The sequence below is a fragment of the Hylobates moloch genome, unplaced genomic scaffold (assembly GCF_009828535.3).
Source record: "Hylobates moloch isolate HMO894 unplaced genomic scaffold, HMol_V3 SCAFFOLD_4, whole genome shotgun sequence".
In the NCBI taxonomy this organism is placed as follows: domain Eukaryota; kingdom Metazoa; phylum Chordata; class Mammalia; order Primates; family Hylobatidae; genus Hylobates; species Hylobates moloch.
The window spans coordinates 172,066,544-172,087,616 of record NW_026652279.1 but is presented as its reverse complement, the minus strand read 5'-3'; the positions used below and the strand labels follow the sequence as shown (position 1 = coordinate 172,087,616).

The 21,073-nt window shown below is 43.3% G+C and overlaps 1 protein-coding gene across 17 annotated transcripts in view; it reads right to left on the bottom strand.

Moving 5' to 3' along the window:
• Positions 1-21,073, bottom strand: part of ARHGEF7 (Rho guanine nucleotide exchange factor 7) — a 190,833-nt gene that overhangs the window by 39,612 nt on the left and 130,148 nt on the right. The window contains exons 1-2 of one of the 17 annotated variants that reach the window (XM_058438080.1): positions 10,380-10,480; positions 8,108-8,166 (exon numbers count right to left, since the gene is read on the bottom strand). The exons of the other annotated variants lie outside the window; for them this stretch is intronic. Coding sequence (XP_058294063.1) covers positions 8,108-8,166; positions 10,380-10,466 — 146 coding nt within the window. The 5' untranslated portion in view covers positions 10,467-10,480. Of the gene's footprint in view, positions 1-8,107; positions 8,167-10,379; positions 10,481-21,073 lie in introns of those variants that run through there. 17 annotated transcript variants of the gene reach the window in all.

Sequence of the window (21,073 nt, the reverse complement as noted above, 5' to 3'; positions counted from 1 at the left end):
GGAGGTTGGAAGCCTAAGATCAAGGCACCTGCAGATGGTCCCCTATTGCATCCTCATGGGGGGGAAGGGCAAAACAGCTCCCTCACAGCTGTTACAAGGCTGCTGCTCCCATTCATGAGGGCTCCATCCTCACGACCTAACCACCTCCAAGGCCCACCTTTTAATACCATCCAATTGATGATCATCTGTAATAACAGATGATCTGGGGAAACACATTCAGACCACAGCACACTGGCTCCCAAATGTATCAGCTGGCAGGCATGCCTTTCAACCCCGCAGGCAGGACCTCAGGCCCAGGACTTCCTGGTTCCACCTATCATCCAGTCTCTGGGTGTGTCTCCACCTTCAGGAGCACTGCTTCCCACTCTGTGGCTAAGTACTGGTGGAGAAAGCCACGGTCAGGAGAATCAGCGAGTCACAAGTATTAGGAAAAATCTTCATTTTCAAAACACAGAGCACTCCAAATTTATGCTAACTTGGTCTTCTCCCTGTTTTTCAACAGTTTTTTATTCATTTCTTAATAACTGGTAACCGAGGCTCAAAAAGACTGTTCCTGTTTCCATCAATTTAGGAAAATTTACTGAGCTGTTATCAGCACGTCCTACAATAGCTGTGGAGACAGAAAAGCACAGGAAGTAACGCTGTGACAGAGGTTCCAAATCCCACCACCCACCGTTTTCTCTCCTCAGACTCTCAAGCATTCCCAGCACAATGGGTCTTCTTTTTTTTTTTTTTTTTTTTTTTTTTTGAGATGGAGTTTCTCTCTGGTTGCCCAGGCTGGAGTGCAACGGCGCCATCTCAGCTCACTGCAACCTCCGCCTTCCAGGTTTAAGCGATTCTCCTGTCTCAGCCTCCCAAGTAGCTGGGATTACAGGCACGTGCCACCACGCCTGGCCGGGCCTTCCCTTCTAGACTAGATAACATGTCAGTTTTATAAAACATGGCCTTCAGGAAAGAGGTGAGAATAACCCTCTGCTTCTAAAACATAGCAATATGTAGATGTCAAATGTAGTTACTGTAAATAATACAGAAGACAATAGAAATGTAAAATGTGGGTAATAAAAATATCCCACACAGGTTCAGGTGGCTGATCTGTGTAAGCACATCTACCAAATGTAAGTGCTGCCTCCACATACTAGTCTCTTCCCTGTGCTGTGTAAAAAAAAAGGCCAATGCCCTTCTTCAATATTTAACTGTCCATCTCTTTCCCTCTCTTAGCTCTCCTTTGATCTCTCTCTGAGCAAGACATGTCCCCACCCAGAGTACTGGAGGGAGCTTACAGAAGCACAACAGGTACCTACAGGGACTGGGAATTTAGTGGGGTCTGCAATAGCAGGGACCTTGCCCACAGCACAACGAGGCTAAGGGTTAGGATGCAGAAGTCTTCCTGCCAGTGGCGGTGACAGACAGACCTCTGCACAGATGGGAGGCTGTCCCACCCGCCTTCTCTGCCATGCTTCTTTACCCTCAAATCCAACAGCCACTAGCCACCTGCAGCTATTTCAAGTAAGGTTAAAATTTTTTTAAAAATTAAAAATTCAGTTATTCAGTTGCGTTAATCTCATTTCCAGAGCTTCACAGCCCCACGTGGCTAGAGGCTACTGAAATTTGTCTAGCAGATATAGCATGTTTCCATCAATGCAAGCTCTCAACAACACTGGTCTAATTCATCCAAGCCATGTTTCCAAATCCTGAATGTGTCATGCAATTATTATGGTGCTTTACTGTTTAGTTTACTAAAACACAACAGAAGGCAAAGTAAGCTAGCATCTGCACTGCTGCAGACCCATTTCCAACTAACAGCTAAGCGGGGTTTCCACAGCCTACAGGGATTAACCACAGTTCTGTCCATCTGCAGGGCAGTCACTGACTCAAATTAATGTCAACTACTATATGTATGCAGCACCATTACAAGGCACTGGGAACAAACTAAAAACAGGGTAAGAAACAGTCTCTACCTTAAAGTGAGTGCTATCATTTTGTACAAAAGTAAACTGAAGACAATTATGTAGTCTCAGTGACAGGAGCTACAAACTGCTGCCAGCCTACAGAGAGGAAGGACATGCCCCTTAATCCAGGTACTTAAGACACACAGGTTTTGAGAATATTCTGACACCTAAGCAGGTGATGTTCATACTCAGAGACACAGTGAACATCAGCAAGAGGCTGGCTTCTAGAATGATAGGACCCTGCATGCCTCACTGGGAGGACTGCAGAGAACTGGGTAATGATGGAATGCCAAAGTTATACACACAAAAAAACACTGCCAGAGATGTGGCACAGGAAAAGGATTGGTGCTACCCACGATGGGTTAAATTCTCATGATTGCAGAAATACTGCTCAGTGCTGGACCATGGGCTATGCTAAGATTTCATCTCCTACCTGGTCCAGTGACACAGCCCCTGATCCATTCAGAAATGGAAATCTAGATAAACTGATTTTCATTTCTGATATTTCATCAATTAACGAAAATTAAGTCATATTTCAGCATAAATGAACAATTCATGGTACGAGTGGTTTTTCCTATTTCATTCACCGCACTGAGCCTAGGCTCTAGATTTTTATTACCTCTTTCAGTCCCAGACTAATTCTCCAAGAATCTTCTGTCACTGCCATCACCAAAGTTTCATGGTTGATAAAGCCCTTGTTCATTAATTCAGTAGCAGATAAAGCTCATAAAGGTCAGCTGAGCCCTAGGACTCGAGCATAACGTGCCAACATATTCCACACATAACGCTGCCTAGACACCTGAATTCACACGACAACCAACCAGACTCACAGAAATCACCATTACAGAATATGAGTTCAGAATTAAAGGAGAGGACGTTCCCCTCAGTTCTCTCTTGTGCTCCATAGGCTGCTCTTCAGAGTGTGATAACGTGCAGACAGGGCACCCCACGGAGGCTACATCAAGGCCTTGGGCAGCAGGATGGCACACATGGGTCACTAGGGGCAGCACGCATCATGCCAGCTGCTCCCACCAGGCCTCCTGGCAGAACCAAAGCCATGATCTAACAGGTGTGATGTTGCATTGTGTCCATGAATGATCTGATGACAGCTAGAGTCACACATACTGTCTACATCTTCACAGTAACAGCAACAGCACAAGGTGAAAGGGGATACCCAAGGGTTTTTTTTTTCCTTACCCAGAAGATGACTGGGTCTCAGGAAAAACACTTGAGAAATCAAATGCTAAGCAATTTCCCCCATAATACATTTACTCCTAGTGATATTGCTAACTAGACAGAGGAATGTTTCTCAGTTCAATAACAAGTGACTTCAGATGGAAACTGAGATGCACATGAAGACAGAGCAATGTGCTGGGGGAACCTCCGTACACATCTCCAGCCGCAATGAACCCAGCAGCCTGTCTGTGATCAACAGATGGCCTTCAGAGATGAGACTTCACAAGTAGCCTCCTGCTCCCACTCAGGGTGGAGATAGACACAGACAGAGAGACAGACAGACAGACACACATACACACGGACACGGGGCCCCTGTAACCACATGACCTCTGGCAGGTCCCTCTCTTGTTGACTACCAAAGCTTCTAAGTTTTCCAATTTATCGGCATACAGTTGTTCACAGTAGCCTCTAGTGAGCCTATGAATTTCTGCAGTATCAGTTTTAAAATCAGAAACGAAAAAGAAAAATTATTTATTTGGGTCTTCTCTTTTTTCTTAATCTGACTAAAGGTTTGTCAATTTTATTTTTTCAAAAAAGCCACTTTTGGTTTCATCGATCTTTTGTAATATTTCAATTTCATTTACTTCCACTCTAATCTTTATTATTTTTCTTCTATAATTTTGGGTTTGGTTTGCTCTTGCTTTTCTTGTTCTTTAAGATGCATCATTAAGGTTGTTTATTTGAAATTTTTCTACTTTTTGATGTAGGTGCTTACAGCTATAAACTTCCTCTTAGTACAGCTTTTGCTGTATCCCATAGGTTTTGCTATATTGTGTTTCCATGATCATTTGTTTCAAGAAATTTTTAAATTTTCTTAATTTCTTCATTGACTCACTGGTCATTCAGGAGCACACTGTTTAATTTCCATGTGTCTGTACAGTTTCCAAAATTCCTCATTATTGATTTCTAGTTTTATTCCATTGTGGTTAGAAGAATATTGATGAAATTATATTTGATTTTTAAGAGATGAATTTCATTGTTAAAAAATTTTTAAGACTTGTTTTGTGCTTAATATAGATGATCCTTAAGAATGATCCAAGTGCTAAGAAAAGAATGTGTATTCTGAAGCCACTAGAGGAAATGTTCTGTAAGTATCTTTAGATTGATTTGTTCTAAAGTACAGATAAAGACAAGTGTCTTTGTTGCTTTTCTGTATCAAAGATCTGTCCAGTGCTGAAAGTGGCGTGTTGACATCTCTAGCTATTATTGTATTGGGGTTTATCTTTAGTTCTAATAATACTTGCTTTATATTATCTGGGTGCTCCAATGTTGGATGCATATATACAACTGCTATATCCTCTTGCTGAATTGACCCCTTTATCATTATATAATGACCTTGTCTCTAGCTTTTGTCTTGAAATCTATTTTGTTTGATATAAGTATAGCTACTCCTGCTCTTTTTGGTTCCCATTTGCATGGAATATCTTTTTCCATTCCTTTATTTCCAGACTATAGGTGTCTTTATAGAGGTGAAGTGTGTTTCTTGTCAGCAACAGATCATTGGGTTTTTTTTTTTAAATCCATTCAGCCACTCTACAGCTCTTGATTGCAGAGTTTAGTTCATTTAAGTTCAATGTTATTATTCATAACCGTGGACTTACTCTTGCACTTTGTCATTTGTTTTCTTGTTTTGTAATCTTCTCTCCTTTTTTCCTTCCTGTCTTCCTTTTAGTAAAGGTGATTCTCTGGTTTTATGTTTTAATTTCTTGCTTTTTATTTTTTATGGATCTATTGTATGTTTCTTAATTTGAGGTTATCACGGACTTGCTAATAATAAAACCCATTATTTTTAAATGACAACACTGATTGTGTAAACAATGTAACAAACAAGGAAAGAGAACATTAATTAAAAACTCTACACTTTTTGTCCTTGTGCTTTTTAACTTTTTGTTGTTTCTACTTATATCTTACTGTACTATGTCTTGAAAAGTTGTAGTTTTTGATCAGTTCATCTTTTAACCTTTCTACTCAAGATATGAGTAGTTTACACACAGTGTTATACTATTCTGTATTCTTCTGAGTACTATTACCAGTGAGTTTTGTACCTTCAGGTGATTTCTTATTGCTCACTGACATCCTTTTCTTTCATACGGAAGAACTCCCTTTAGCATTTCTTGTAGAACAGGGCTGGTGTTAATAAAATCCCTCAACTTTTGTTTGGGAAAGTTTTTATTTCTCCTTCACGTTTGAAGAATATTTTTGCTGGATATACTATCCTAGGATAAAAGGTTTTTGCTTTCAGCAATTTAAATATGTCAGACCCACTGTCTCCTGGCCCGGAAGCTTTCCACTGAGAAGTCTGCTGCCAGATGTATTGGAGCATCTTTGTATGGTATGTGTTTCTCTCTCTGCTTTTAGGATCCTTTCTTCATCATTGACCTATGGGAGTTTGCTTATTAAATCCCATAAGGTAGTCTTCTATGGGTTAAATCTACTCCGTGTTTTATTAATATAACCTTCTTGTACTTGAATACTGATACCTTTCTCTCTGTTTGGGAAGTTATCTGTTATCTCTTTGAATAAACTTTCTACCCCTATGTCTCTCTTTACTTCCTCCTTAAGGCCAGTAACTCCTGGATTTGCCCTTTTGGGGCTATTTTCTATATCTTGTAGGCATGCTGCATTGTTTTTGATTCTTTCTTTAGTCTCTTCTGTGTATTTTTAGATGGCCTGTCTTCAAGCTCACTAATTCTTTCCTCTGCTTGGTCAATTCTGCTAAGAGACTTTGATGCATTTTTCAGTATGTCAACTACATTTTTCAACTCCAGAATTTCTGCTTGATTCTTTCATATTTCAATCTGTTTAAATTTATCTGATCGGATTCTGATTTCCTTCTCTGTGTCATCTTGAATTTCATTGTTTCCTCAAAATAGCTATTTTTTAATTCTCTGTCTGAAAGGTCACATATCTGTCTCTCCAGAATTGTTTACTGGTAGCTTTATTTGGCGAGTTCCTGTTTTCCTGGATGGACTTCATGCTTGTGGATGTTTGTCAGTGTCTGGGCATTGGGCATTGAAGAGTGAGGTGTTTATTGTAACCTTCACAGCCTAGGCTTGTTTGTACCCATCCTTCTTGGGAAGGCTTTCCAGGTATTCAAAGGGACTTGGGCGTTGCGATTTAAGTTTCTGGTCTCACCGCAGCTATATCTGCATTAAATTGGGGCACCCCACGCCCAGTAATGCTGTGACTCTTGCTGATTCACACAGGAACCACCGTGGTGTTCTTGAACAAAATCCAGAAGAATTTTCAATTACTAGGCAGAGACTCTCTGTTCTCTTCCCTTACTTTCTCCCAAACAGAGAGAGAGGGAGAGACACAGAGAGGGGTGTGTGTATGTGTGTGTGTGTGTGAGATGACTAGCTAGAGCTAGAGGAGGGTGACACAAATACCCCTGTAGCCACCACCATTGGGACTGCACTGGTTCACACCTGAAGCCAGTGAAGCACTGGACTGCACCCAAAGCCCATGGTAACCACTTGCTAACTACTGCTTATGTTTGCTCAAGACCCTGGGGCACTACAATCGGCAGGTGGCAAAGCCAGATGGGCATGTGTCCTTTCCTTCAGGGCAGTGAGTTCTCCTTGGTTCTCGGCAGGTCTAGAGATGCCATCTGGGAGCCAGAGCCTGGAAGCTGAAACCTTAGGAATCTAGCTGGTGCACTATTCTACTGCAGTTGAATATTTCTTGTGGCACCCAAGCCACAAGAAAATGTCCTTCCCACTCTTCACTCCCCTTTTCCATAAGCAGGAACCTCTCCCTGTGGCCACCGCCACCCCAGGCCTGCAGCAAGTACTGCCTGTTTATCGCTAATGTTCATTCAAGGCCCAAGGACTCTTCAGTCAGTTGGTGGTGAATGCTGCCAGGCCTGAGACTCTCCTTTCAGAGCAGCGGGCTGCCCTCTAGCCCACAGCAGGTCCTGAAATCATGTCTAACAGCCAAGGCCTGAAACTGGGGACTCCCAAGAGCCCACTTGATGTTCTGCCTCACTGTGGCTGGGCAGGTACCTACGCTGCAAGACAAAGTCTCCTCTCCTTTCCTCAAGCAGGAGTCCCTCCCTGTAGACACCACAGCTGGGAATGTGCTAGGTCACATTTGAAGCCAGCTCGTCTTTGAGTCTCATGCAAGACCCATGGTGAGTTCTGCCTGAGTACCACTGCTGATTACTCAGGGCCCAAGGACTCTTTAGTCAGCAGATGATGGATCCTGACAGGAACTGGGTGCTTCCCTTCAAAGCAGTGGGTTCCCTTTTGGTCCAAGGTATGTCTATAAACGTCATCCGGGAGCCTCAGGGCTCTGCCTGATGCCCTATCCTACTGTGGCTGAGCTGGTATCCAAGCTGTAAGACAAAGCCATCTTTACTCTTCTCTTATTCTCAAGCAGAAGGAAGGAGTCTCTCCTGGGGCTGCAGGCTGCCCTGCTTGTGGTTGTGGGAGGGTGGTGCAAGGCCTCCCTTGGCTGCCCCGGCTGAGGTCTCACTAGGTTGCATGCCCCCCAAGGCCACTGGCTCAGAGCCCCAGCACAACACCAGGTCTTAGCCCCGAAGTGCAGTCCTTGTGGCCTAGACTGTCTTTCAAGTTTATTTAGAACCCCAGGGCATTTTAGCCCACAGTGGCGGGGCTTGCCAGAACTCAGGTTCCAACTGCTGGGACTGGTGAGTAGCCTTCTGGCTAGGACTGGTCTAAATGCTACCTCTGTGCCCAATGTTGCTTTCCATTGTGACAGGGCAGCACTGAGTTCAAATACAAAGTCCCACAACCACTGAGCTCTCCCTCTCCGAAGTGCACAGGTTTTCTCTCTGTGCTACGCGGCTGCTGCCGAAGTTGAGGGAGCAGTAGCATCAGCCATTTAAGACTGTCTTTCCTACCCTCTTCCGTGTCTCCTTCAGTGATATGAAGTTAGAACCAGACACTGTGATCACTCACCTGATTCTGGTTCTTAAGAAGGTATTTCTTCGTGTGGAGAGTTGTTCAATGTGGTGTTCCTGTGGGGAGGACAATCAGTGGAGGTTTCTATTTGGCTGTCTTGCTCTACTTCCTCCCTATTATCTTAGGCTTTATAATTAACTTTTGAACAAAATCATTACATAATATTTAACTATTATAACAATTACATTAAATATTTATAAACACATTGGATATTTTCTTTGATACACTGTAGTCCTATCATATACAAGTCAACAAACGGGAACTCAGTCTACTGATGTCTATAATACATTGAAAGGCATTTGCCACTAAATAAAATCAAGACATACATTCAAACAAAAGGCAAGAAACAAAGGGAAGGCTGTACTAAGAACTGGTATGCTCACTAGGACTGAAGGATTAAATAGGATTTTAGTAAGAAGATAAGCAGAAGTGAATCCAAACAAAGGGAACAGGAAGGAGAGCTGGGTGGGGGGAAAATCCCACTTTTCAGCCCCACCAGGAAGCAACAAGAAAGGCTCATAAGCCAAGGCCTAAGGACAGAGGCCAAAAAGGGAGGTCCAATCTGTAGAGGGACATCTGTAGATTATTACAACTTTGGAACCAATCTAAATTAGCTGTTTTCAAGAAGTAAAAATTGCCACAATTTTAACAGGTCCTGTCCAAACGTCTTGAAGACCAGCTGGTGAAACAGTGCTGTGTACAAATAAATGAATAAAGCGGTGTCACCCCCAGTTTCTGGGATGAACCATTTCAGGAGGACTAGTGCTGGTGGAGAAGCTGGACAGAACAGGAACCAACTAGAAGTCAGGGCCCAGTTAGGTTAGTGCACAGACAACATGAAAACCCACAAGACCTGAACTACGCGTTCAGGACGGGTCAGGCACAGAAGGCACAGAACAAGTAGCTCGACAAGTGATTCAAGGTGGAGGAAAAGGGAGAGTTAAAGATATACTAAATGTTTCTAAAAAGAAATCAACAGGTGGGTGATACGAAGAGAGCGAGTGAGCAGGGAAGAGGAGGAAGGAGGAGACGCCAGTGAATTCCTGAAGCACACTGACTAAAGGTCTCCACAGAGATCGGCACAGACACGAAAAGACAAGCTGAACAATCAAGAAAGATCTGATCCAGAAAGGCTGACTTCAGAGGCAGGAGCTAACAACTGGCCGTGACACTGAAAGACCAAGGATGGTGGAGACCATACTGCATCAACAGAGAAGCGAAGCAGGCTCAGGACGGAACCTGAGTGTGGGCAGGGAGAACATGCCACAGGTAACCCTCTAAGAAAGGAGGCATGGTGGTGAAAAACATCAAAGCGCCACAGTTCCAATCACTGTGCCTCCCTGCGTGCCATTTATAAAGCTTCCTTAATCATCCAAAATGTTTCTTTCCTGAACGTTTGGTGTATTTCTCCATCACCTTCCAAGTGAAACCTTCCTGCCTCCTTTGGTTTATGCCGTAGCTACAGCCTACTAATCAAGTGACTGATTAGTGTAGGATAAGAATAAGATTAAAGACACATTTGGTTGTTTTCTACCATTCCAAATATAGACAATGATGGCTTAACTAGCTGGCAGTTAAAAATAAGTTGCCTCCAGCTATTTTAGGAAAAAAATAATTAAAATATCGACATTAAAAAGATCCAGACAATGAATGAAATATCATACCAATTCATTACGCCATGCATGAAGTTCATTAAATCATTCTCTACTTCCAACCTGATTCCATGGCTAGTCAACTGCCTGTCAGACATCCCCAAACAGAGCCAAGAGAAAAGCAGCACTGAAAAAGCACCATGACCCCATCTTCCGCAGAAGAAATACCCCCAGTTAAAGACAGTCATAGAATGTCCCCGAGTTTAAGGGCAGAAAGTGAAATCAAGTAAAGACAAAGCTGCAGAAATGGGAAGGGTAAGGAAAAAAGTCCCTCACCAATGTAACTGAAAACAGATCTTCTCTCACGAATGCCAGCCAACTCACTCAGGGCCCTCCAAAGCCAGCGTGAAGTTACATTTTCACAACTGAAGTTGCAAATGGTGCACAGGGAGGGCCCTGGCGGAACAGAGGCTGCAGGAGAACTCAGCTCCAGATGCCAAGTAGGGCCCCGAGCATTTGCAGATGGTTCTGTAAGTACCAGGCCACTCTACCTCCGTGAGACTCTGGATGGGTGACACCAGCACCCCTGCTTTATAGATGAGGACACTGGGACAGACATGGGCAAGCAACACGAGGCAGGTGACCAGGAGGGCTGTCAATCCAAACCTAACCCTTACCTGGGCCACACCTGTTCCTACACATGCAGTAGGCCGGGTGGGAAGTCTGCGGCTCCCAGTCTCCGCTTCCACCCTCCCCTGTGACATCTCCAACTGAAATGCACAGCAACCCCAAACGGAACTCAGCGCCTTAGCCCGAATCCTCTTCTGAGCCCGGCCTTCATGTTAGTGACTCAGCGACTTAGCCCAAATCCTCTTCTGAGCCCGGCCTTCATGTTAGTGACTCAGCGACTTAGCCCAAATCCTCTTCTGAGCCCGGCCTTCATGTTAGTGGCACCCATATCCTCTCAAACAAACTTGACTCAAAATCACATTTTTAAAAAAACTGTCACCAGAACAGAAAATGAAAATTACAAACATTGCAGTTGACCGATTAAAAACAGTGCAAACAACAAATATGCTGAGAATTTGAGTCTCTAGAGAAGAAAATCTTTCTCTTGATGTACTGTTTTCACTATCACCTTACAGAAAATGTACAACATATTAGAACAATCTGAGTAAAGGATTGGAGATGGAATTCATCACCACCTTGCCCTCTAAACTAATAGCACCCGTGAACCAGCACCACAATGGTTCAACTTTAGCTACAAAAAGGGTAGGCTTCCCTCCCAGTCCTCCACAGGCATGGCAGTCTGTGATCTCCCAGATAGCCAGAGAACACGGCAGAATCATCAAAAACCTATGTGAAACTCCACGAGGAAAAGGCGTCCCATGTATCACATGGTGGCATGGAGCAGAGCCAAGATGCTCTGAGACATTTTAACTGTGATAACTGGGTTGTGAGAGGTCATGAGGTGGCCCTGAACATCCCCAAAGCGGGGCCAAAGCAGCATGAAGTATATGGATTGGGGGAGGCTGGGGACCTGGGGTGGGGAAAGCGCCCAGAACACTCAAGCAGGAATGGTGAAATGGTCACTGCTGCCCCAAGCAACAGTTACACACGACAAGCTTAGTGTGGTAGTCCCAGGCTTGGTGGAGACTCTGGGGTACAATGATCCAGGCAACCTCACTATTTCAAGAGCTGTACACCTGAGACGGGAACAGGGCAAATCCTGCTATCTCCACTGTTCGCTAGCCCATGCGCTGGCACCTAAACAAAGAGATGGAGAGTTACTGGGTATTTTAGAATTTCTTTAGGGGAAGTATTAGAAGACCAGTCACCATCAAAATAAATAAGAATAAAATTTCGTACAACAAGGAGGTTCCATAAGAGAGCTTCTGAGGTTCTATTTTCAACAGAATTTAACCTCCTTTCTATCATAAACTAGAAGCAAATTCCCAACTTATGAGTTTTATTTTAAAAACTTGTTTAAAAGATACTATTAGATTCCAAGAATTCATTTGCCCATAGAAGCAATTTTTTACAAGCCACTGTTCCACATTCCCAGACTAGTCCAAAGGCTCTTTAAATCATACTGTAACAGGGTCTACGGTAAATCACGTAGTACAGGGAATTCTCCGACACTTAGAACAATAGTTTGAAGGAAACTGCGCTCACTATCTTATCTCTCCCCACTAAGGCTTTCTTCTCCCAAAGTGAGGCAGGGGCCCTGCCCCCAACAGGAGGAGGGGCCTGGCCTCCAGCTGCTGCTGGGCCTGGCTCTGGGAGAGGAACCTAACTGGCTGGGGGCTCTCACTGGGGCTGCCTTAGGGCAGCAGAGGGTGGGGTGAGAAGCTGCCGGGCTTGCGAAAAGCACTGCCAACTGAAAGAGGTGGAACTATGAATCAGAGACTCTCAGAATCAACCTTTCACATACATACCTCGAATGAAGACAACCTGTCTCCAAATCTGAGTCCCCAGTTACCAGTTGTGTAACCTTGGGCACGTCCCTCACCCTCTTGGTGTCCTAGCTTTCTTATCTTTAAACACCTGCTTCATGGGGTCCTTTAAAGGATAAAATGAGTTAATAACTGAAAAATACCAGGAACACACTAAGAATTCAATATAAATAGTAGATCTGTACATGGAAGTTCACTGTATCCCCTTATAGTAAGGCAGCCATCAGACAGACATGAGCTGCCATTAAAGTATTTGAAAAACTCTCCTAATGACATTAAAGTGATTAGAATTCTTCAATAGCTCTCTTCTGGGATAACTTCTTTTCACATCTGCAATCATTTAATTTGCAGCGAAACATGTAATGTCTTCTGTACTGGACATGCAGGAAGGAGAAGCCTCTGCCTGTGCTATTCACACCTGCCCCATACTGAGGTCAAATCAGGTTACCTCACCGCCCAAATGCAACAGGCAGGCTCTCCTGAGAGAGCACTCACTATCTTATCTTACTTGAGGCAGGCCCTCAATCCTGGCCCAAATTATGCCTGTGTTCTCCTATACACCAAAGCTTAGAGAAGTGGAAGGCAGTATCAACAATAATTACATCTGGGTGAAAAGTTTATTGGTGGTTTTTCACTCTGTCCTATTCTACAGCTTCTGGATATTTTATAATGAGACTAACTCTTTTATGCCATCTTAACTAGTGCTTCCTATGGAATGCCATCTAGGCTTCTGCCCCAGTGCTGAGCAAATCACCCGCTGCACCTTCCAGGACCACACAAGGACCTCAGGAGGACAAGGCCCCAGGGCACTCCTCCCACTTCGGAAGTATCAACTACAGTGGCAACCACAGACAGAGAGATCCCTTTTGGGGATAAAAGAATGCTTGGAAAAAGTCACCTAAGCTACAAAAGAATTCTAGGCATAGGGTCATTCTGGGGGAAAAACAAAAAAATAGGAGAATACATGCATGCAGGCGTGAGTGTATGTAAAGAGTGGTTCAGAGTGTTTCCAGGAGAAGACGCTGCCTACAACCGGCCGTGGATCCCAGAAGCACTAACTACAACGCCTAAGCAAAAACAGACTTGCTAAGTAACTTTTACAAACACCTCCACAAAATTACCACCAAATGATTATAAGTCAGTGGCTTTTAAGGTAACGGATATTTATTCAACACAGAAAAGAATCTCGACAAAATTCAATATCCTCCTTTCTGGAGTCTGTGTCCTCCTGCCCTCCGCCCCACCCAGACCACTCATCACAGAGCATACAGTTCCTTTTACAGAAGAGTGCCAACTATGATATGATAGTGCCAGCTTCAAATCCATCAACGGCCTGCAACTACTCTTGACAGTCACCTAAGATCCAGTCAGAGTCTCCAGGACCTGATCTCGCCTGCCCGTCCAGGCTCCTACTGTTCCACTCCTCTCCATTCACAGGCTCCAGCCACAGCCAATGCCCACCTCAGGGTGCTCTCTCTCCTGTGACATCAGATAAACTGTCCCTGGCTCCCAAAACCCCTGGAATTTCCTGAGTGAGAGAAATGTCTTTTGTTACCCATCATGAACCCCTTTCCGTCATACCTGAGCCTATGCTAACGAGATAACTCTGGGCCAGCCCCTAGACAGCTTACAGGGTGGGGGCTAGATGTCACAAAGACCACCGTGATCAGAGGAACTTTCAGCCCCACCCAGCAACCTAAAGGGAGGACAAGGGGGCTGGAGATCACACCACTCAGCAATGTCCAGTGATCTAGTCAATCGTGCATGCCTACCTACCAGAGCCGACATTAGAAACCACCAAGGCCAGGGGCTTGGAGAGATCTTGGGTTGCTGAAAGCACGGAGGTGCCGCACCTAGAGGGCCTGGAAACCCCGCTCCCATCCCTCACCCTACATCTTTCTTCTATCCATCTCGTTCTGAGTTGCATCCTTCATACTAAACTGGTACCAGGAAGTCAAGCACTCTCCTGAGTTACATGGGTCATTCCAGCAAATTATCAAACCTGAGGGGAGTCATGGGAACCCTTAAATCTACTCAGTCGGGTAGGAGTATGAATAGCTTGGGCACCCCATTTGCAGCTGGGTTTGAAATGTAGCAGTCTCGTGAGAGACAACTGTCCGAATAGAACTGAACCACTGGAAACTCAGTGTCAGACAATCGGAGAAGTGCTGGTGTGAGAAAAAACCTCTCGTTTTTTGCCTGGTTACCTCCCATTCACCCTTCAGTGCTCAGTGATCTTCCCCTGAAGTTTGCTCTTGGTGCCCGATATGATTTCTTTCATAAGCAGGTCTGCAATTGTAGCTTTCTAACTATTTATACAATTTTCAATTATCTGTCTCCCTCACCAGACCATAAGCTGCACTAGGACAGGGTCTATCAGCAGCCAGCCAGCATCACGCACGTGGTGGCAGTGTGTGCACAAGCACCGAATGGATGCATACCTGAGAAAGCTGCTCTAGGCAAACTGGGCACGTTCCAGCTATCACAACCTCACAACACAAACGACAGTGTGCCGCTACTAATGCAGCAAACAGCACAAGGGCATGTAAGGCAGACTGCAGTTTCTATTGTTTTGAACTGAGAGCCTAGACAAAGCATGCTTGCAAGGAACCCTCCACAGCTGATGGAAGAAGAACTGTGACTTGAAAAACTAAAAGGAAATGGGTTCTATAAATCTGGCTATAGCCAGAGTTACTCCTATCAAACCGAATCGCCTGCAAATAACATCAAAACTTTAAAAAACATATAGAAGGTGACTACCTAGAGGTGCTCAAAAGTAGCATGAAAGATAACAGATTCTTGGGACCCAAACTCACTATGCCAGGGGGAAAGTGAAGCTTGGGAACTGAACTGTGCAACACTGTCTACCTTTCGTTGCCGAACAGACAGCTGTCATTCCACAACCCTGTGTCATGGTCTCATCCATATGCCAGGTGCCCACAACTACAGAAGGCCACATAGCTCCCCAGATGGCCTTCCTCACAAAGTGCCCACAAGATTTCCTGTGAGCCCCTAAATCTATCAGAACATATATCCCCCGTAAAAACTAGCCCTAAAACCAAATTCTATTGTATCTCACCCTGGCAACATCAACTACCAGCTTATCTTCATAGGTACAGACAAGGACAAGAGCAGAAATCACCCTTCCCGTGAGAGATAACCCTGAGAAAAACGCACAACTGACTTTCCTCTACTCCCTCTTTCCCATGTAAAATGCAGGCTTACTGAGGCTAATCGGAGGCTCACAAGAATGTCTAAGCATCTGCCTCACTGCTCCCCAGCCTCCCTTTTTCCCCCTCCTGCTTGCTCTTTCCCCTTTAAATACTGAACTTCTCAAAGCCCCCTTTGGAAAAAGCACAAATGCTCCTGTTACCTGGTGCATCCTCAACTGCAGCTACATAAACCTCTATCGATTGAGACCTGCCTCAATCACTTTTTAGTTAACATCAGGTATATTCTGGGGAAGTATGGACATTTGGAAAAAAGAACGAGCAGGGCACCTCCTGCTTCCTCAACTATTAAGCTAATGGCAGCCACTTTGTTATGTGGAACAGCTAAAACTCCAACAAAAATCCACAGGGTTTGGTTCAACCAGAGTTGCTGGGAAGTTGGGGGAAACCCACGGTGAGTGTGACTCCGAATTCTGTCCCTAAATTCTGCCCAAATCTCTGGCTGACAGCAGAAAAGAACTTGCACAAGGCCAACTTCAGATCAGCTGAGTCTAAAATAAGTGGACTGAGATTTGAGCATCTGCCAAAGGGAGAGTTGGCAATTTGAGCCTGACCAAGTTAACTGCCTGTCAAACAAGCAATCAATAGTCTTCAGGGAAACCTAACATGATCAAGAGTCTACAACCCACAGTAAACAGGACGCAATTCAAAGTCACTAGAGATAAAAAGAATCACGAAGACGTAACCCATCCTCACAATAAAGAATCAGCAGTTATTCTAATTATTGCTAAAGGATATAAAGAAAAATATTCTTGTAGTGAATGAACAAATATAAAATCTTAGCAGAGAACTAAACTTTTTTTTTAAGTGAAACAAATTCTAGAACTGAAAAAAATTCTCAAACTAAAAACTTGTTACACGGGGACGAACAAGAGAGTAGAGAGGCAGACAGTGAACACTTAGGACACAGCAGACGCCATTCAACCTGAAGAACAGAGCAGTGACCAGGTTAGAAAACAATAAGCAAATCCGGGACCTCCAGCAAAAGGTCTACATGAGTGTAACTGGAGCCCCAAGGCAGAGTAGAAACAGTAAAGCAGTAAAATATTTGAAGAAATAATGCCCGCAAATTCCCTACATTTGGTGAAAGACATAAATTTTCAAGTTTGAGAAGTCAGAAAACCACACCCGAGATATTCACCGTCAAAATGCCAAAAACCTAAAATAAAGGCAAAAATCTAGGAAGCGGACGGGGAACAACTATCTGAAATTGTGCTGATCAGAATATAATGGAGGTCATCATCAGATTAATCACCAGATACAGCGAAGGCCAAAAGACAGTGGAGCAATATACTTCAAATGCTGAAACAAAAAATCTGTTACCCAGAGTTCAGTATCCAGGGGAAAAAAAAAATCTTCAGGAACAAAGGGAGCAATTTTCAGACAACAAAATCCAAGATCATGTTTGTCAGTAACACACCTGAATTAACAAAAAACTAAAGCGTTCCTCTGCCTGAAGAAAAATGACACCAGATAGAAACTTCAATTTTCAAGAAGGAAGACAGACGTCCTACATGGCAAAAATACTGAGAAAACAAACGTGGGCCTCAGAACGCACAGGGAATGGAGAGGTTAGGGCTAGGTCGAGGCCCCAAGGAAGAAAGCACATCTCACCTGGGGGTCAGCCAACTTTCTATAAAAGGCCAAGGAGTAAATATTTGAGGTATGTGAGCCAGACAGTTTCTATCACAACTCCACTGCTGCCACTATAGTACAAACACAGCCATTAACAATGGGTGAATGAAAAAGTACAGCACGTGCCAGTGAAACTTTGTTTATAGAAACAGGCGGTAGGTGGAATCTGACCCAGCCCACAGTTTGCCAACTCCTGGGTCTAACCAACAGGCAGCTGTGAAAGGGGCTGGACATCTAGGAATCAAGTCTGTGTAGAGATGGAAAAAAAAAAAAAAATCAAAAGAAATAATGAATATGAAGGCCAGGTGTGGTTGCTCATGCCTGTAATCCCAACACTTTGTGAGGCTGAAGTGGGTGGTTCATTTGAGGTCAGGAGCTCACGACCAGCCTGACCAACATGGTGAAACCCCGTCTCTACTAAAAATACAAAAATTAGCCGGGCGTGGTGGCACACGCCTGTAATCCCAGCTACTTGGGAGGCTGAGGCAGAAGAATCACCTGAACTCAGAAGGCAGAGGTTGCAATGAGCTGAAATCGCACCACTGCACTCCAGCCTAGGCAACAGAGCAATATCCTGTATCAAAAAAAAAGAATGAGTATGAAACTGCCATATATATATATATATATATATATATATATATATATATGGCATTTGGTAAACTGTAAAATGGTACAGAAATTCACATATACGACAAAAAGATGAAAGTAACAGTCTTCAAATGGAAATGATGAAAATTTCAGAATATTCATAATAAAAAAGAAGAGAAATAGCTGAGAAGGAAAACTCTGTCTAGTACATTCCATTTCCCCGTGGAACTCTAACACCTCGTAAACATGTAGCATAAATTTGAGGAACCTGATCAAAATAATACCTAAGCCATACCAAATTCTGAGATAACATAAGGACTGAAGCCTTAGTAAACACATGGCTTCAGGCCTATTACTTTACTGCCCTTTATTTCAGCTTTTTAATCAGTAATGTGAGGATAATAATTCACAGGGCTAATATAATGCCCAACAGAGGTACTTGCAAACTGTATTTTTAAAATGTACTGTAATAATTTGTTAGACCACATTATCTATAGCCAATGAGAAAAACGGAGGCAAGCATTTACCTCCATCTTGAGCACAATATGAACTCTTACAAAGACTTCAAATTATTAGCAAATGACCTTCGTTCACCAAAAGAAAGTCAAAGCGATTCCCAAGCTATTCTTTCATGGTCATGTAAATAATGCCACTTTATGCAAACCAAAAACACTATAAAAGTAAAAACAATGGCCTGCAGACGGGCTGAAAGTACAGTCTTAAGTTCCATAGAATATTCACTTACAGTTTCTAATAATATTCTGTTACTCTGGCATTCAGCTTTCCTTGCCATATCGATAGTCCAGTATAAAGTGCCTCGACAAAACCTCAAAGCCCAGCTAAAAAGTTAAGGGAACGAACTATTTTCATCATGGTTGGTAAACTGTCATGAACTACAAGAACTAGTGGCACAGAAGGCAGGCCACTCCCTCACCACGTTCAAAACCTAAAAAGACACAAGCTGAAGGGAAGACCAGAGACCAATTGAAATCCAAGGGAATAATGTACTGTGGTCTTCTCTGGGGGTTATATGAATAAAGATACGGAAATCCAAGAGAATAATGTACTGTGGTCTTCTCTGGGGGTTATATGAATAAAAATCAAAGATAATTTAAAAATAAAATGTGTCACCTTCATCAAACCCACAGGTAAAGAAACATCACCTGGGAGACTACTAAAACCTAAAACCTTCCATGTGCACTGCTGTTTTAAGTCACCTGGCAGGAAATTAACAAATATCCTTTAATGTCTGATGTAAACAAAGAACATAAAATAGTCACACAGAAAAAACTGATGGCTGATTATTCAGAACATGCCTCCGTCCCTCCAAAGGAAAATTTCGGAAAAGTGACAAAGCCTCAAAGCCCTAGTTCATCAGCATAGCATGTTATATCAGGTTGGTGCAAACATATTTGTGGTTTTTGCATTGTTGAAATTTCCCATTTGATATTGGAATATGTTCTTCAATAAATGTAGTTATACATCATTTTAATGTGTATTTCTCGCTTTATGGTTTCTTTGCTAATGACTTATTACTTGCTGTTTATTTTAGACTACGGAAATGTTAGACAAAAGGCAAATTTGAGCGATTTTCTTATTTGAGTTCAAAGTAAGTCATAAAGTAGTGGAGACAATTTCCAACATCAATAACGCATTTGGCCCAGGAACTGCTAATGAACATACAGTGCAGTGGTGGTTCAAGAAGTTTTGCAGAGGAGACGAGAGCCTTGAAGATGAAGAGCATAGTGGCCGGCCATCGGAAGTTGACAACAACCAACTGAGAGCAATCATTGGAGCCGATCCTCTTACAACTACACAAGAAGCTGCTGAAGAACTCAACGTCGCCATTCTACAGTCGATCGGCATTTGAAGCAATTTGAAAAGGTGAAAAAGCTCAGTAAGTGGGTGCCTCATGAGCTGAGCGAGAATCAAAAAAAATCATCATTTTGCAGTGTCATCTTCTCTTATTCTACACAACAATGAACCATTTCTCAATCAGATTGTGATATATGCCAAAAAGTGGGTCTTAAACGACAACCAGCTCAGTGGTTGGACCGAGAAGCTCCAAAGCACTTCCCAAAGCCAAACTTGCAACAAAAAAAGGTCCTGGTCACTGTTTGGTGGCCTGCTGCCAGTCTGATCCACTACAACTTTCTGAATTTCCACAAAACCATTACATCTGAGAAGTATGCTCAGCAAATCGATGAGATGCTTTGAAAACTACAACGCCTGCAGCTAGCATTGGTCAACAGGAAGGGCCCAATTCTTCTCCACAACAGCGCCCGACCACACGTCACAAAACCAACACTTCAAAAGTGGAACAAATTGGGCTGCGAAGTTTTGCCTCATTCGCCATATTCACCTGACCTCTCACCAACCAACTACCATTTCTTCAAGCATCTCGACAACTTTTTGCAGGGAAAACACTTCCACAACCAGCAGGATGCAGAAAGTGCTTTCCAAGAGTTTGTCAAATCCTGAAGCACAGATTTTTTTTTTCTTATTTATTTATTTTTTTTTTAATTTTTTATTTTTTATTTATTTTTTATTATTATTATACTTTAGGTTTTAGGGTACATGTGCACAATGTGCAGGTTTGTTACATATGTATCCATGTGCCATGTTGATTTCCTGCACCCATTAACTCGTCATTTACCATTAGGTATATCTCCTAATGCTGTCCCTCCTCCCTCCCCCAACCCCACAACAGTCCCCGGAGTGTGATGTTCCCCTTCCTGTGTCCATGAGTTCTCATTGTTCAATTCCCACCTATGAGTGAGAACATGCGGTGTTTGGTTTTTTGTCCTTGCAACAGTTACACGTATGTTTATTGCGGCACTATTCACGATAGCAAAGAGTTGGAACCAACCCAAATGTCCAACAAAGATAGACTGGATTAAGAAAATGTGGCACATATACACCATGGAATACTATGCAGCCATAAAAAATGATGAGTTCATGTCCTTTGTAGGGACATGGATGAAACTGGAAAACATCATTCTCAGTGAAGCACAGATTTTTACGCTACAGGAATAAAACTTGTTTCTCACTGGCGAAAATGTGTTGACTGGAATGGTTCTTGATTAATAAAGATGTGTCTGAGCCTAGTTATGATCTAAAATTCACAGTCCAAAACCACAATTACTTTTGCACCAACCTAATATGTTATTTCAAGAAGCACTGTATCTGCTTCTGGAAGGCCAGAAACAGCAGGCGAGTTGCAGGATGCTGCTGGAAAGACCTGGCCTTCAAGGCCCCCTGCGCAGCACTCAGGGCACACAAGCAGCTAAGCCACTTGTCCCCTCAGTGGTCCTGGTGTCAGGCCATTCTCCTTTCTCTCCCAGAGGCTCTTCATCCCTACTCTTCCTCCATGGAACACCTTAAAAATCACCATTCTTGTCGAGTCTTTCTCTGAAGATTCCTGCTATACAAACTAGACAGTCTAAAATACAGCTTTTACTA